Source organism: Choloepus didactylus, chromosome 8 (assembly GCF_015220235.1).
Source record: "Choloepus didactylus isolate mChoDid1 chromosome 8, mChoDid1.pri, whole genome shotgun sequence".
Classification (NCBI taxonomy): Eukaryota; Metazoa; Chordata; class Mammalia; order Pilosa; family Megalonychidae; genus Choloepus; species Choloepus didactylus.
Window position 1 is genome coordinate 130,475,938 of NC_051314.1, and position 14,098 is coordinate 130,490,035.

A 14,098-nucleotide genomic window follows, 5' to 3' on the forward strand; every position below is an offset into this window, starting at 1 on the left:
CATAACAAGGGAGTAAGAAAAAGACAACTAACCTAAGATAACTGCTTAACTTCCAACATGTTCCTACTTTACCCCAAGAAAGTTACATAATATAGCAACATTTCAGTGAACTTGTTCCTACTACATCCATCAGAAATTAACAGACCATAGTCATTTCTGGGCATCCCCAGAACGTTAAATAGCTTATCTGTTCTTCTTGGATTATTGTTCCCCCTTCCTTAATTGCTCTCTACTGCTAGTTCCCCTACATTCTACATTATAAACCATTTGTTTTACATTTTTCAAAGTTCACATTAGTGGTAGCATATAATATTTCTCTTTTTGTGCCTGGCTTATTTCGCTCAGCATTATGTCTTCAAGGTTCATCCATGTTGTCATATGTTTCACGAGATCGTTCCTTCTTACTGCCGTGTAGTATTCCATCGTGTGTATATACCACATTTTATTTATCCACTCATCTGTTGAAGGACATTTGGGTTGTTTCCATCTCTTGGCAATTGTGAATAATGCTGCTATGAACATTGGCGTGCAGATATCTGTTTGTGTCACTGCTTTCCGATCTTCCGGGTATATACCGAGAAGTGCAATCGCTGGATCGAATGGTAGCTCTATATCTAGTTTTCTAAGGAACTGCCAGACTGACTTCCAGAGTGGCTGAACCATTATACAGTCCCACCAACAATGAATAAGAGTTCCAATTTCTCCACATCCCCTCCAGCATTTGTAGTTTCCTGTTTGTTTAATGGCAGCCATTCTAACCGGTGTTAGATGGTATCTCATTGTGGTCTTAATTTGCATCTCTCTAATAGCTAGTGAAGCTGAAGATTTTTTCATGTGTTTCTTGGCCATTTGTATTTCCTCTTCAGAGAACTGTCTTTTCATATCTTTTGCCCATTTTATAATTGGGCTGTCTGTACTATTGTCATTGAGTTGTAGGATTTCTTTGTATATGCAAGATATCAGTCTTTTGTCAGATACATGGTTTCCAAAAATTTTTTCCCATTGAGTTGGCTGCCTCTTTACCTTTTTGAGAAATTCCTTTGAGGTGCAGAAACTTCTAAGCTTGAGGAGTTCCCATTTATCTATTTTCTCTTTTGTTGCTTGTGCTTTGGGTGTAAAGTCTAGGAAGTGGCCTCCTAATACAAGGTCTTGAAGATGTTTTCCTACATTATCTTCTAGGAGTTTAATGGTACTTTCTTTTATATTGAGATCTTTGGTCCATTTTGAGTTAATTTTTGTGTAGGGGGTGAGGTAGGGGTCCTCTTTCATTCTTTTGGATATGGATATCCAACTCTCCCAGCCCCATTTGTTGAAAAGGCTCAGTTCGGTGACTTTGGGGGCCTTATCAAAGATCAGTCGGCCATAGATCTGAGGGTCTATCTCTGAATTCTCAGTTCGATTCCATTGATCTATATGTCTATCTTTGTGCCAGTACCATGCTGTTTTGGCAACTGTGGCTTTATAATAAGCTTCAGAGTCAGGGAGTGTAAGTCCTCCCACTTCGTTTTTCTTTTTTAGAGTGTCTTTAGCAATTCGAGGCATCTTCCCTTTCCAAATAAATTTGATAACTAGCTTTTCCAAGTCTGCAAAGTAGGTTGTTGGAATTTTGATTGGGATTGCATTGAATCTGTAGATGAGTTTGGGTAGAATTGACATCTTAATGACATTTAGCCTTCCTATTCATGAACATGGAATATTTTTCCATCTTTTAAGGTCCCCTTCTATTTCTTTTAGTAGAGTTATGTAGTTTTCTTTGTATAGGTCTTTTACATCTTTGGTTAAGTTTATTCCTAGGTACTTGATTTTTTTAGTTGCTATTGAAAATGGTATCTTTTTCTTGAGTGTCTCTTCAGTTTGTTCATTTCTAGCATATAGAAACATTACTGACTTATGTGCATTAATCTTGTATCCCGCTACTTTGCTAAATTTGTTTATTAGCTCTAGTAGGTGTATCGTTGATTTCTCAGGGTTTTCTAGATATAAGATCATATCATCTGCAAACAATGACAGTTTTACTTCTTCTTTTCCAATTTGGATGCCTTTTATTTCTTTGTCTTGCCGGATTGCCCTGGCTAGCACTTCCAGCACAATGTTGAATAACAGTGGTGACAGCGGGCATCCTTGTCTTGTTCCTGATCTTAGAGGGAAGGCTTTCAGTCTCTCACCATTGAGTACTATGCTGGCTGTGGGTTTTTCATATATGCTCTTTATCATGTTGAGGAAGTTTCCTTCAATTCCTACCTTTTGAAGTGTTTTTATCAAAAAGGGATGTTGGATTTTGTCAAATGCTTTTTCAGCATCTATTGAGATGATCAATTGATTTTTCCCTTTCGAGTTTTTAATGTGTTGTAATACATTGATTGTTTTTCTTATGTTGAACCATCCTTGCATGCCTGGAATGAACCCCACTTGGTCATGGTGTATGATTTTTTTAATGTGTCTTTGGATTCGATTTGCAAGTATTTTGTTGAGGATTTTTGCATCTATATTCATTAGGGAGATTGGCCGGTAGTTTTCCTTTTTTGTAGCATCTTTGCCTGGTTTGGGTATTAGATTGATGTTAGCTTCATAAAATGAGTTAGGTAGTGTTCCATTTTTTTCAATGTTTTGAAAGAGTTTGAGTAAGATTGGTGTCAGTTCTTTCTGGAAAGTTTGGTAGAATTCCCCTGTGAAGCCATCTGGCCCTGGGCATTTATTTGTGGGAAGATTTTTGATGACTGATTGGATCTCTTTGCTTGTGATGGGTTGGTTGAGGTCTTCTATTTCTTCTCTGGTCAGTCTAGGTTGTTCATATGTTTCCAGGAAATTGTCCATTTCTTCTACATTATCCAGTTTGTTGCCATACAGTTGTTCATAATATCCTCTTATAATTTTTTTAATTTCTTCAGGATCTGCAGTTATGTCACCTTTTTCATTCATTATTTTGTTTATATGGGTCTTCTCTCTTTTTGATTTTGTCAGTCTAGCTAGGGGCTTGTCAATCTTGTTGATCTTCTCAAAGAACCAACTTTTGGTGATATTTATCCTTTCTATTGTTTTTTTGTTCTCTATGTCATTTATTTCTGCTTTAATCCTTGTTATTTCTTTTCTTGTACTTGGTTTAGGATTGGTTTGCTGTTCATTTTCTAGCTTCTTCAGTTGATCCATTAGTTCTTTGATTTTGGCTCTTTCTTCCTTTTTAATATATGCGTTTAGTGCTATAAATTTCCCCCTTAGCACTGCTTTTGCTGCCTCCCATAGGTTTTGGTATGTTGTGTTCTCATTTTCATTCGTCTCTATATATTTAGCAATTTCTCTTGCTATTTCTTCTTTAACCCACTGATTGTTTAGGAGTGTGTTGTTTAACCTCCAGGTATTTGTGAATTTTCTAAGTCTCTGATGGTTATTGACTTCTAATTGTATTCCATTGTGGTCAGAGAATGTGCTTTGAATAATTTCAATCTTTTTAAATTTATTGAGGCTTGTTTTATGTCCCAGCATATGATCTATTCTGGAGAAAGTTCCGTGAGCACTAGAAAAGTATGTGTATCCTGGTGATTTGGGATGTAATGTCCTGTATATGTCTGTTAAATCTAATTCATTTATCAGATTGTTTAGGTTTTCAATTTCCTTATTGGTCTTCTGTCTGGTTGATCTATCTATAGGAGAGAGTGATGTGTTGAAGTCTCCCACAATTATTGTGGAAACATCAATTGCTTCCTTTAGTTTTGCCAATGTTTCTCTCATGTATTTTGTGGGACTTTGATTGGGTGCATAGACATTTACGATTGTTATTTCTTCTTGCTGAATTGCCCCTTTTATTAGTATGTAGTGGCCTTCTTTGTCTCTGAAAACATCCCTGCATTTGAAGTCTATTTTATCTGAGATTAATATTGCTACACCTGCTTTCTTTTGGCTGTAGCTTGCATGAAATATTTTTTTCCATCCTTTCACTTTCAGTTTCTTTGTGTCCCTGTGTCTAAGATGAGTCTCTTGTATGCAACATATTGATGGTTCATTTTTTTTGATCCATTCTGCGAATCTATATCTTTTAATTGGGGAGTTTAATCCATTTACATTCAACGTTAAAATTGTGAAGGCATTTCTTGAATCGGCCATCTTATCCTTTGGATTATGTTTGCCATATTTTTCCCTCTCTCTATTAATATCCTTTATTGTACCCATACCTAATCTGTTTAGTACTGAACCTTTCTCCAGGTCTCTCTGTCCTGTCTTTGTTTCTCTGTCTGTAGGGCTCCCTTTAGTATCTCCAGTAGGGCAGGTCTCTTGTTAACAAATTCTCTCAGCATTTCTTTGTCTGTGAAAAATTTAAGCTCTCCCTCAAATTTGAAGGAGAGCTTTGCTGGATAAAGTATTCTTGGCTGGAAATTCCTCTCACTCAGAATTTTAAATATATCGTGCCACTGCCTTCTTGCCTCCATGGTGGCTGCTGAGTAGTCACTACTTAGTCTTATGCTGTTTCCTTTGTATGTGGTGAATTGCTTTTCTCTTGCTGCTTTCAGAACTTGCTCCTTCTCTTCTATGTTTGACAGTGTGATCAGTATATGTCTCGGAGTGGGTTTTTTTGGATTTATTCTATTTGGAGTTCGCTGAGCATTTATGATTTGTGTATTTATGTTGTTTAGAAGATTTGGGAAGTTTTCCCCAACAATTTCTTTGAATACTCTTCCTAGACCTTTACCCTTTTCTTCCCCTTCTGGGACACCAATGAGTCTTATATTCGGACGTTTCATATTATCTATCATATCCCTGAGGTCCATTTCGAGTTTTTCAATTTTTTTCCCCATTCTTTCTTTTATGCTTTCATTTTCCATTCTGTCATCTTCCAGGTCACTGATTCGTTGTTCAACTTCCTCTAGTCTTGTACTATGAGTGTCCAGAATCTTTTTAATTTGGTCAACAGTTTCTTTAATTTCCATAAGATCATCCATTTTTTTATTTAGTCTTGCAATGTCTTCTTTATGCTCTTCTAGGGTCTTCTTGATTTCCTTCATATCCCGTACTATGGTCTCATTGTTCATCTTTAGTTCTTTGAGTAGCTGCTCTAGGTGCTGTGTCTCTTCTGGTCTTTTGATTTGGGTGCTTGGGCTTGGGTTATCCATATCGTCTGGTTTTTTCATATGCTTTATAATTTTCTGTTGTTTTTGGCCTCGTGGCATTTGCTGAACTTGATAGGGTTCTTTTAGGGTTTGTAGACCAGTTGAAGTCCTTATCTCTAATTTATCAGATCTACAGCTTCGTGGAGTACACTTTCTCTAACTAACCAGCAGGTGGCGTCCACGAGCCACCTGTTCTCCACAAGCCAGATCTCCCCTGCTTAGCCTTTTTGGTGAGTGGGGGAGTGAGTCTTGTGGGGCCCAATTGGTGTACCAAGCTTGCGTGTGTAGTTGGTGTTGCCTGCCCTGTATGTGGGGCGTGTTTCTGGGCAGTCGGGGAGGGGGGGGTGGCCCTAACAATCAAATCTCCCTGATGGTCCTAGAGTTTTAAAGCTGCTGCAATAGTCTAATCCTTCAGTTCAGTCCTGCCACAGTTTGTCTCTGCCACTGACCCACAAGTCTTTGGTATTGGCGTATGGCTCCTGAGACTTGCAAGTGGGCCCCTCTTCCAGGCTGTGCACCCCAGGTCCTCTGTTGAGGGATGACTGTGCTATGTCACAGGTGAATGCCGTCCCCCCAGGGCAGTTCTGGGCTGCTGGGCTGTGTTGGGAGGCTCCCAGTCTGCTCAAATGATGGCTGAATGGGGCTCTGTTAATTCACAGTGCTCCCCCTTCCCAGCTCTGGGACATTCAGCTGAGGTTGCAGGGAAGGCTAATGTCCACGCCCAGTTTTGTGGTGTGTGCCTGTTATTTGAAGCACTTCCGTCACACTGGGTTGTCTGGGGCAGCTCTGGGCTATGGGGCTGGCGATGGGCAGGAGTGTTTCCTGTCCACCAGGATGGTGGCTGTGAGCGGACACCCCCCTTTTCTTGGGAAGTTGTGTTGTTTAGTGAATTTTCTCAGCCACTGGATTATTGCCTTTTGTCTCAGAGCTCTCTTAGTTCTGCTCTTGACTTGACGTGCCCAAATTTCAATTCTTTGAAGCTTTCTGTATTGAGCTTCTTAGAGTAATTGTTTTAGAAAAAGCAAAAAGGATTTAAAAAAAAAACAAACAAAAAAAAACACGGCCCTCCTCAGAGATCTAATGGGTTATTGAAATGCTAATAGACAAAGCAACCAGGGCCATTAAGGAAAGGTGCACAGGGCAGAGAGATCAGCTTTGCTTCGGGATTTGCATATGCGCCTCAAGGCCTGATCTCCGCCCTTCCCCTTTCTGTGTTCACCAGAACTCCAAAAATCCTCTGCTTTTATTTTGGAGTTTTTCGTGTTGTTTTTTTCCTATGCCTGTCTCCTCTCTGCTGGGCTGGCTGCTCTCAGAGTCTCTGGTGTCTGGTCTCAGTCTATCTATGGTTGGAGTTTGAATCAGTAGAATGAGTTTCCGAGAAGAGCAGCCACTGCAATTCTCCCTTCTCCTTCCCGGAGCTGACAGCCCCTCCTCCCCCGGGACTGAGCCTGGCAGGGAGGGGCGCGGGTCCCCTGGCCGCAAAAACTTACAGATTTCGCTGATCTCAGCAGTTCCACGTTTTCATGAGTGTTGTATGAAGTATGCCCAAAGACAGATTGCTCTGTGGTGTCCAGTCCACGCAGTTCCTGGCTTTTTACCTTCTTTCCTGGAGGAGTAACTAAAACATACAGCTCACCAGTCTGCCATCTTGCCCCGCCTGCCCTTGGTAATATTTTGAAGAATAAATGATTCATTTAAAGTAATCACAAATATAGTCAGACTTATACACCAAGTAAATTGAGAGAGTTGCATTTACCCTGTGAAAGAGGAATGAAATTTAAATGACTTTTGAAATACTAACAAAAGTATTTCACTAAAAAGAAATTGAATAGTGGCAAGTATAAACTATTACATATAGAAAACCAATACTGTACATTTTATAGGATGGGACAAACTGTGTTTGGGTACAGATATAGCAGAAAACAGTAGCTGAAGTGTTTCCCCCATAATTTTTACCCTACAGTTACTCCCGCTTTGTTCTCTGAGATTTCACAGGGCAAACCAAATCATAATTTCACTTGATGGTCTCTCAAATGTGTCAAGACAGTTGTCCTGACACCATATGTATTTTTATTGAGGCCCCTTCTTCTCAGTTTTAAAACCACTCCTTTGAGTTTCTTGGGAAGGAATTTTTATATGCATAATGGGAAGAGGCAGATGCTCCGCAATTGTTTTCTTGACCTAGAGGAGTTTAAATAAGAAGGAAAGGAAAATTGCAATTGGACATAAAGAACCGGGTAAGACTGTAAAACATTGCAAAGGATTACTGGCAGAGGTTTGAGATTTTGTCCAAGATCTTCTGAGAAGAAAATAAGATAGATACCAGACCTGAATGTTTTAGCTCAGTGGTTTTAGCTCTTTAGTGTCCGGACCCCTTTATGTTCTTAAAAATTATTGAAGACCCCAAAGAGCTTTTGTTTAGTTGTGTTATAGCTATTCATTTTTACCATATTAGAAATTAAAGCAGAATTTTAAAAAGTTTATTAGTTGAAAAGTAGCGTAGTAAACCCAGTGTATGTTGGCATCAATAACATTTTAATGAAAAATAACTATTTTCCAAAACATAAAAATTTAGTGAGAAGCACAGCATTTTTACATTCTTGCAAATCTTTGTTAATGTTTGGTTTTGTCTGGGAAGTGCTATCTTAATTTCACCAATCTCTATTCCCATCTTCAGGATTCCAGCCAAGAATAAAAAGGCTGTGTTCCTTCTTACTTTTCTGAGGTTTTTCTCATGTTTTGGATGCTAAGATAAATGTGGGGTATTTAAATAAGTGCCTAGATAATACAGTGAGTTGTGTAAGTATATAAGCAGTAGTGAAGACTCGGTATTGAAATAAGCCTTGAAGAACTGTACTTTCTCTTAATGTGCTTTGGATGTAAATTTAGCTAATTTTAAAAAGAATGTGATAGCATCATTGCACATTAATTAAGGAAACATGCTTGGTTACCTATTGGGAGAGATCATAGGGCTCCATAATGCTCCTCCCTGTTCCAGATTTCTGGTTTCCATCCCAGATCTACGCGTCTATTAGTAATCAATAAACAACTGTGTGTGTGTGTGTGTTCCCCCCACCCCACCCCACACAGGGGTTTGGCAATAAGTTAGAAAGGGGGGCTACAAAGAAAATTCTGTCTTTAACAGCTGAGGATTGCTTTTTTACATCTGAAGATCACGGAACTCTAGTCACTTAAACCATAAGCTCTAGTTCTCAGTTTTTTTTCATTTATTTTAACAATTATTCACTTATTTAACAAATCTTAATTATCTTTTATGTGCCAGGTTGAGAATACAGCAGTGATGGAGATATATGCTTCAGTGTCCTCTCAGAACTTTTATAGTCTAGAGGAAGGTAGATATTGAAGTAGTAATTATATTAAAGCAGATGGATGTAATAGACATGATGAAGTAAGGGATTTTAATGTACTTTGGAAGGGTCAAAGGCAATATTCCTGAGAAGGTTTGTTTAAGCTGAGTCCCTTATTGACTTGGCATTTCAGGGATGTTGATAGGCAAATTAGTCTGTACGAGTGAGTCAATAGCCTCAATCCTCTGGCACTCTCTACCAGAAATATTCCTAGGATTCTTGGAAGAAAATCATGCTAGTATAATATCTCTTAGGTTTCTCTGTTCCCATCATATTTTACCTCTGTTTAAATAATTATTATATTGATAGTAACTATTAACCCCCCACTGGAACTGAGCCTCTTTAGGGGAGGTTTTTTTTTTTTTTTTTTTTTAACCTCTGCAGATGAATTTACTACATCTCTGACCTTGAAGTAGAACACTACCATGTAAACAGTGGATGATAGCAATGTAAATATTCATATATACATACCATATGCCAGGTACTATTATCTATACTTTATAAATAGTCTGAAGATCAGGCTGGCTAGCCCAAGATTACACACCTAGAAAATAACAGAATTCTGTTCCTAGATCCCCTGCTCATATCAAAATGCTATACTGAATCCATACATGTCTATTGCAGTGTTGATCTGTGACCTGAATGCATTTTAACCTGTCTGTGTGAGGGCCATGTGAAAGGGGTAAATGTCTTAAACTACTAGACTATGCCTTAATAGTTACATTCTGTAATGCAGTGATAAACTGTTTTGTGTCATTGTTCTATAGATGCAGTTCATTCAGGTCTCTGCTTAAGTGTTAACTTGCTCAGAGGCCTTCCCTCCTGTCTATCTAAAACAAAATTAAGTCCACACATACTTTACTTCCATTCCCTTACTGTTTTATTTTTCTTCATGGCTTTTATTACAACCTGATATAGTATTTACCTAAAGTCCCAATTAAATTATAAGTTCTGTGGGTTGGGGGTTTTATTTTTCTTGTTCTTTGCTGTGTTCCTAGTGCCTAGGGACTTGCATGTTATAGGTCCTAAGTCAGTATTTGTGAATGAAGGCATTAGTACTGAAATGGTAGGGGCTGAAACACAGTTTTATTTGCTGTGGAGGAAATGGGCTCTGGACTTGTTTCTGCTTGGGTTCAAATCCCAGCAGAGTTGTTTGCTATCTATGAGACTTGGACAAAGTGTCTGAGAAATGCGTATAAAACATAGCAAAGTACCTGGCACACAATTATCAGTCAGTACTTGTTAGATATTGCCATTATTATCATTAATATCATTATGTTATGCTTTGTAGTAAAATAAGTTGTCTCTTGTTCTGTTCATTTAATCAGAGACATTCAGTAAATTGCGATAATCGAAATGTGTTTATTGATTTTAACCTAAGGTCAAGTTTTAAATGAGGGAGAACAAACTAACATGTATTGCAACTTGCTTCTTGCCACTCCCCCTCCAAAATGCTTTATATATATTTTCTTATTTTAAAACTTTTGAATCCTGTTAAGTAGATAAGTAGAATTTAAGCATGTTGCCCAAGGACATGCAGAAGAAAGTAGCAGTAGAGTCAGAAATCAAGCATCTCTAACATGACACTAACATAAACCCTAAAAAAATGTCCTTTACCTACTTTTAAACTTTTTTCTAGAACTTAAGGGAAAAAAAAAAAATCTGAGGGCAATAAAATTAGGGTATATGGGGTAGTGTAAGTATAAGACTAGTCTCGTTGATTTGAGACCTTTGTAAAGGTTTGTGAATCCTGTTCAAATGGGCAAGACTTCTTAGTTACATACTCTTACTTCTGATCTTGGCCTAGTTATCTTGAAAATCTGTACCATTGTTAATGAGAACATCTAAGTAAGAATAAAAACTTCAACCAATAGTGGCATCAACTTTTTATATAAAGACAATACATTTAAGGTTGGACGAGTTCACAGGCTTTTATGTACCCAGGGAGTAATGAACCTTGGGGAATCATGTGGTAAACTAATTTCCTTTGATAGAGCTAGCTGGATTTAGTAGGGAGTTTGAAGAGGCTTGTTTTCCAATGGGATCATAAGGTATGTTCAAATTCCTGTAAACTAATGGCTTATAACAGTAAGAATCTGGCTGAATCCAGCCCCATAACAACCAAGTTAGAAATAATGGGGATTTTTAATTACTTTGTTTGTGTAATTGGACTTTGTCACTGATTCTATTAGCTTTTGGATTGCTAAGTTTGAACATTCTGTCCGGGAAAAAAAGAATTAAAGTCATTAGGTAAAATTCCTTTTAGTTTTTACATAACAGATTATAATTCACCCTACTTTTTTATAGAAACAAGTGAGACTGATTACTGATTAGTTAGGGTTTGAAAAATTGAGGAAAACTTTGTATTTATTTCTTTAGCAGATGGAATTTTTTTGTGTGATACTAGGGTTCTAAACCCACTGGAATTGGCTGAAATGGTTCCTTAATACATTTTATTCCTGCATCCACCCAGTAAATTTGGATTATAAATGTAAAGGAAAACTTTGTGTATCATGGACTGTATCTTGGAAGCATTTTGCATGATTTTCAGAAATGGCATTCCATTGCTCAATTATGATTTGATTAAGATTAAAGTTTACAGTCCGGGGTATCATTCCCAATGTTGTTGGTGCCACATAACAGTTGTCAAATTCTCATTTCATAGTTTCTCAACAAAACTAGTTTTATATATCTATGCCAAATATTGATCTCTAATTCATGAGGCAGTAGACTGTGGAATAAAAACTGGTAGGATATGGAAAGATTGTTTCTATATTTAAATACATTTTAACAGTACTGAGTTTCTTAGTATCTTGTAAATAACTTACATGCTAAATGCCAGAAGTTTCATATAGATCACTTTACAATTGCTCCCCTCTCATAATGGACTATATATGATTTGAACTGTACTTTGAAGGAAATAGAACTCAGTTAAAGGGGAATGGAAGGAGTGTTCTTGTCAGTGAAACATTTATTATGTATTCATTGAAAGCAGTCAGTTTGCTGGACTTATTTTGGGGAAATGGGGGTAGAAAAATAGACAAATAGTGAGGATTTTTCTACCAGCTTAGGAAAATTAAAAACATGGTAACTTGGACTGGAAATAACATTGGACTGGATATTGAGAACTCTGGATTCTAGTTTTAGCTTTACCATTCACTGAAATATGACCTCTATTTGTCTTATTATAGTTGCTAAGGATATGGTAGTGAGCAGTATCTGACACCTACTAGACGAGACCTACATAGACACCAGTTGATTTAATGAATTCTTATCTTGAATGTGTCATTAATCTCTCTGGGCCACAGATTTCTCATTTTGAAAAGGAGAGACTTTCGCTAAGTTTTTTTTCTAGATCTTATAGATGTGGTGAACAATTAAATGATGTCAGGTGATTGAAGATGATTAAATGTCAGGTAATTAAATGAAACCAGATTGTTGGAGAAAACAGAGAGCAGAGCCCATCTTAAATTGTCTGTGCTTAACGAGGTGAGGTTCTGATAATCTGTACTTTGGTGGTCATAATCATAATGCAAAAGAAGCAATGATTTTGAGAGATAAAAAAAGAAACCAGTAAAAATCTCATTTTGCCTGGCCTGATCTTTGGCTGTTGGGGGAACAATAGGAGTACTAGTAGTAGAACAGTTTTACCAGCTGCTTTTTAACACTTAGCTTTGTTTAAAGAGCTCATAGAGGATAATAGAACTTACATGTTGTGGGAAAGAAAGCATCCAAGAATGACTAATGTTTCTACTCCAGATTACAGAATTAATGCTGATACTGTTGAAAGAATCTGGGAAATCCAGAGATGAGCACTAACTTTGAGAGAAAGAAGAATTAGAGTTTAGACATGTAAACTTATCTATAAGAGAATGGTATTTTTATTATATATATTGAAAACTCTTATTTTGAGTCATAGAAATGGTTGCTTTTTAAAGAATCTAGATATTTATGCCTACAATGTACCTCTGCAAGGGGAAAAAAAAACTACTTAATTTTGGTTTTGTTTGTTTGTTTGTTTTGCACAGTGGAGTTAAAAACCTACCATGTCTTTTTATCTGATGCACCTTAAGAAGCAAGAAACTAGGCATCTGTTTTCTAGTTCCCTTTCATTTAGCCAAGCATGCAGGTTCACTCACTTAAGCTAAAGGTACTGCATTTCTGACCAAAGTACCTTGATGACATCCTAGGCTGCCTGCTTAGTAGTAATAAATTAGGTTGAGACAAAGATCAGTGTCAAATGCTTTCAGGGAGCCCATTGGAATTAGTAGTTATTTATAGTCTTTAAAGTAGCCAAATAGCTTCCAAACCCTTATGCTCGTGTTTAATAATTGAAGTCTTAGTATCCAGTTTTGATGGGGATTCAAGCTTCCCAAATTGCAAGAGATAGGACTTTATTCTGTTACCTATTATAATAATGAAATGAGCAGTTCTTTTTCTACCATCTTTGTTAATAATACCATGAAGAAAAACATATTCCTGATCACTGGAATCAAAGTAGGTATTTGGGTCCATGAGATCTTCCTTGCAAATAGAAATATCTTTAGGTAGATACGCACGTCGAGGCTTTTAGTAGAAGGGAGAAGAATAAAATCTTAGCACTTTTATATACTAATCACAGATATATATACACATATATATATATATATATATCTGATTTTTTTTTTAATCTGCAATGAGTGATAAGACAGTTTACCTTAATATCACCATTTTTTAAAAAAAATTAGATAAACAGAGGGATGTTTCAAGTGAGTTTGAGAGGTATTGTCCAGGTCACACAAACTTAGTATGTAAGAGGTTGAGCTGAGAACTCCAGTATTGTGATTCCTTGCCCAGTGTTCTTTCGGCTACATACTCTGAGTTTTCTCACTTTGATCATTGAACTCAACCCCCTTTTTCTTTTAAAAGCATAGTTTCAACATGGTAAGGGGGCAAGGGATGTTTAGATAATGGATTTCTGGTGTACATACTCATGATAGGTTTGATGTCAAGGAGGCTGAACCTGTGGATGTAGTGGGTGGGGCTTTGAGCAATTAAAAACCTCATTTTGCCTGTCCAGGGATCTGTTCCTGTTGTAGAAGCAGAATGTTTAGTAGCAGAATGTTTCCCTGCTCAGCCTGTAGTTCTGTTTAAAGGCTGATCTGGAATAAGTTGATTGTTGGCTGAGCAGAGCACACTCATGTCTGAGAGTTGGGGAAGCATGGCTCATGTTAAACAAGAAACTATGCTTCAGTTTGGCTTTTATATTTGTCTTCCTTATGCTGTGGGCTAATTTACCGTGTTACTTTATAGCTTATCCATTTTCTTCTCTTTTTCCTCTAACTGTAACATGTTTATTTTGCCTTTTCCAATGGATTTTACAAAGAAAGATCTTTGCTCAGTATTTGTCATCGTAAATTCTCACTGCTGTTGCTGCCCTCAAAAGGATTGTGTAAATGAGGTGGGTAAGAATTTCCAATATATACAAAGGCTATGTTATAGCCATTTGGTGATATACATGGAAAGTTTCAGTTAAGGTATTAAAATGGTTGACTTCAGAATGCTTTAAAAAATATTTAAAGTTCTATAGTTTAGTTGATTTAATTTTGACTTTTTTAATTGTACCTATTTTGTTGGATACAAAAATGGACC

General features: G+C 37.1%; 1 protein-coding gene across 20 annotated transcripts in view; it reads left to right on the forward strand.

The window, feature by feature from the left end:
* The window catches only part of WNK1 (WNK lysine deficient protein kinase 1), a 179,779-nt gene that overhangs the window by 109,264 nt on the left and 56,417 nt on the right, over positions 1-14,098 (forward strand). Inside the window, exon 1 of one of the 20 annotated variants that reach the window (XM_037845492.1) lies at positions 13,229-13,907. The exons of 18 other annotated variants lie outside the window; for them this stretch is intronic. In XM_037845492.1, the coding sequence (XP_037701420.1) occupies positions 13,797-13,907 (111 nt within the window). In that variant the 5' untranslated portion in view covers positions 13,229-13,796. Of the gene's footprint in view, positions 1-13,228; positions 13,908-14,098 lie in introns of those variants that run through there. One more of the 20 variants, XM_037845493.1, reaches the window with a different exon arrangement.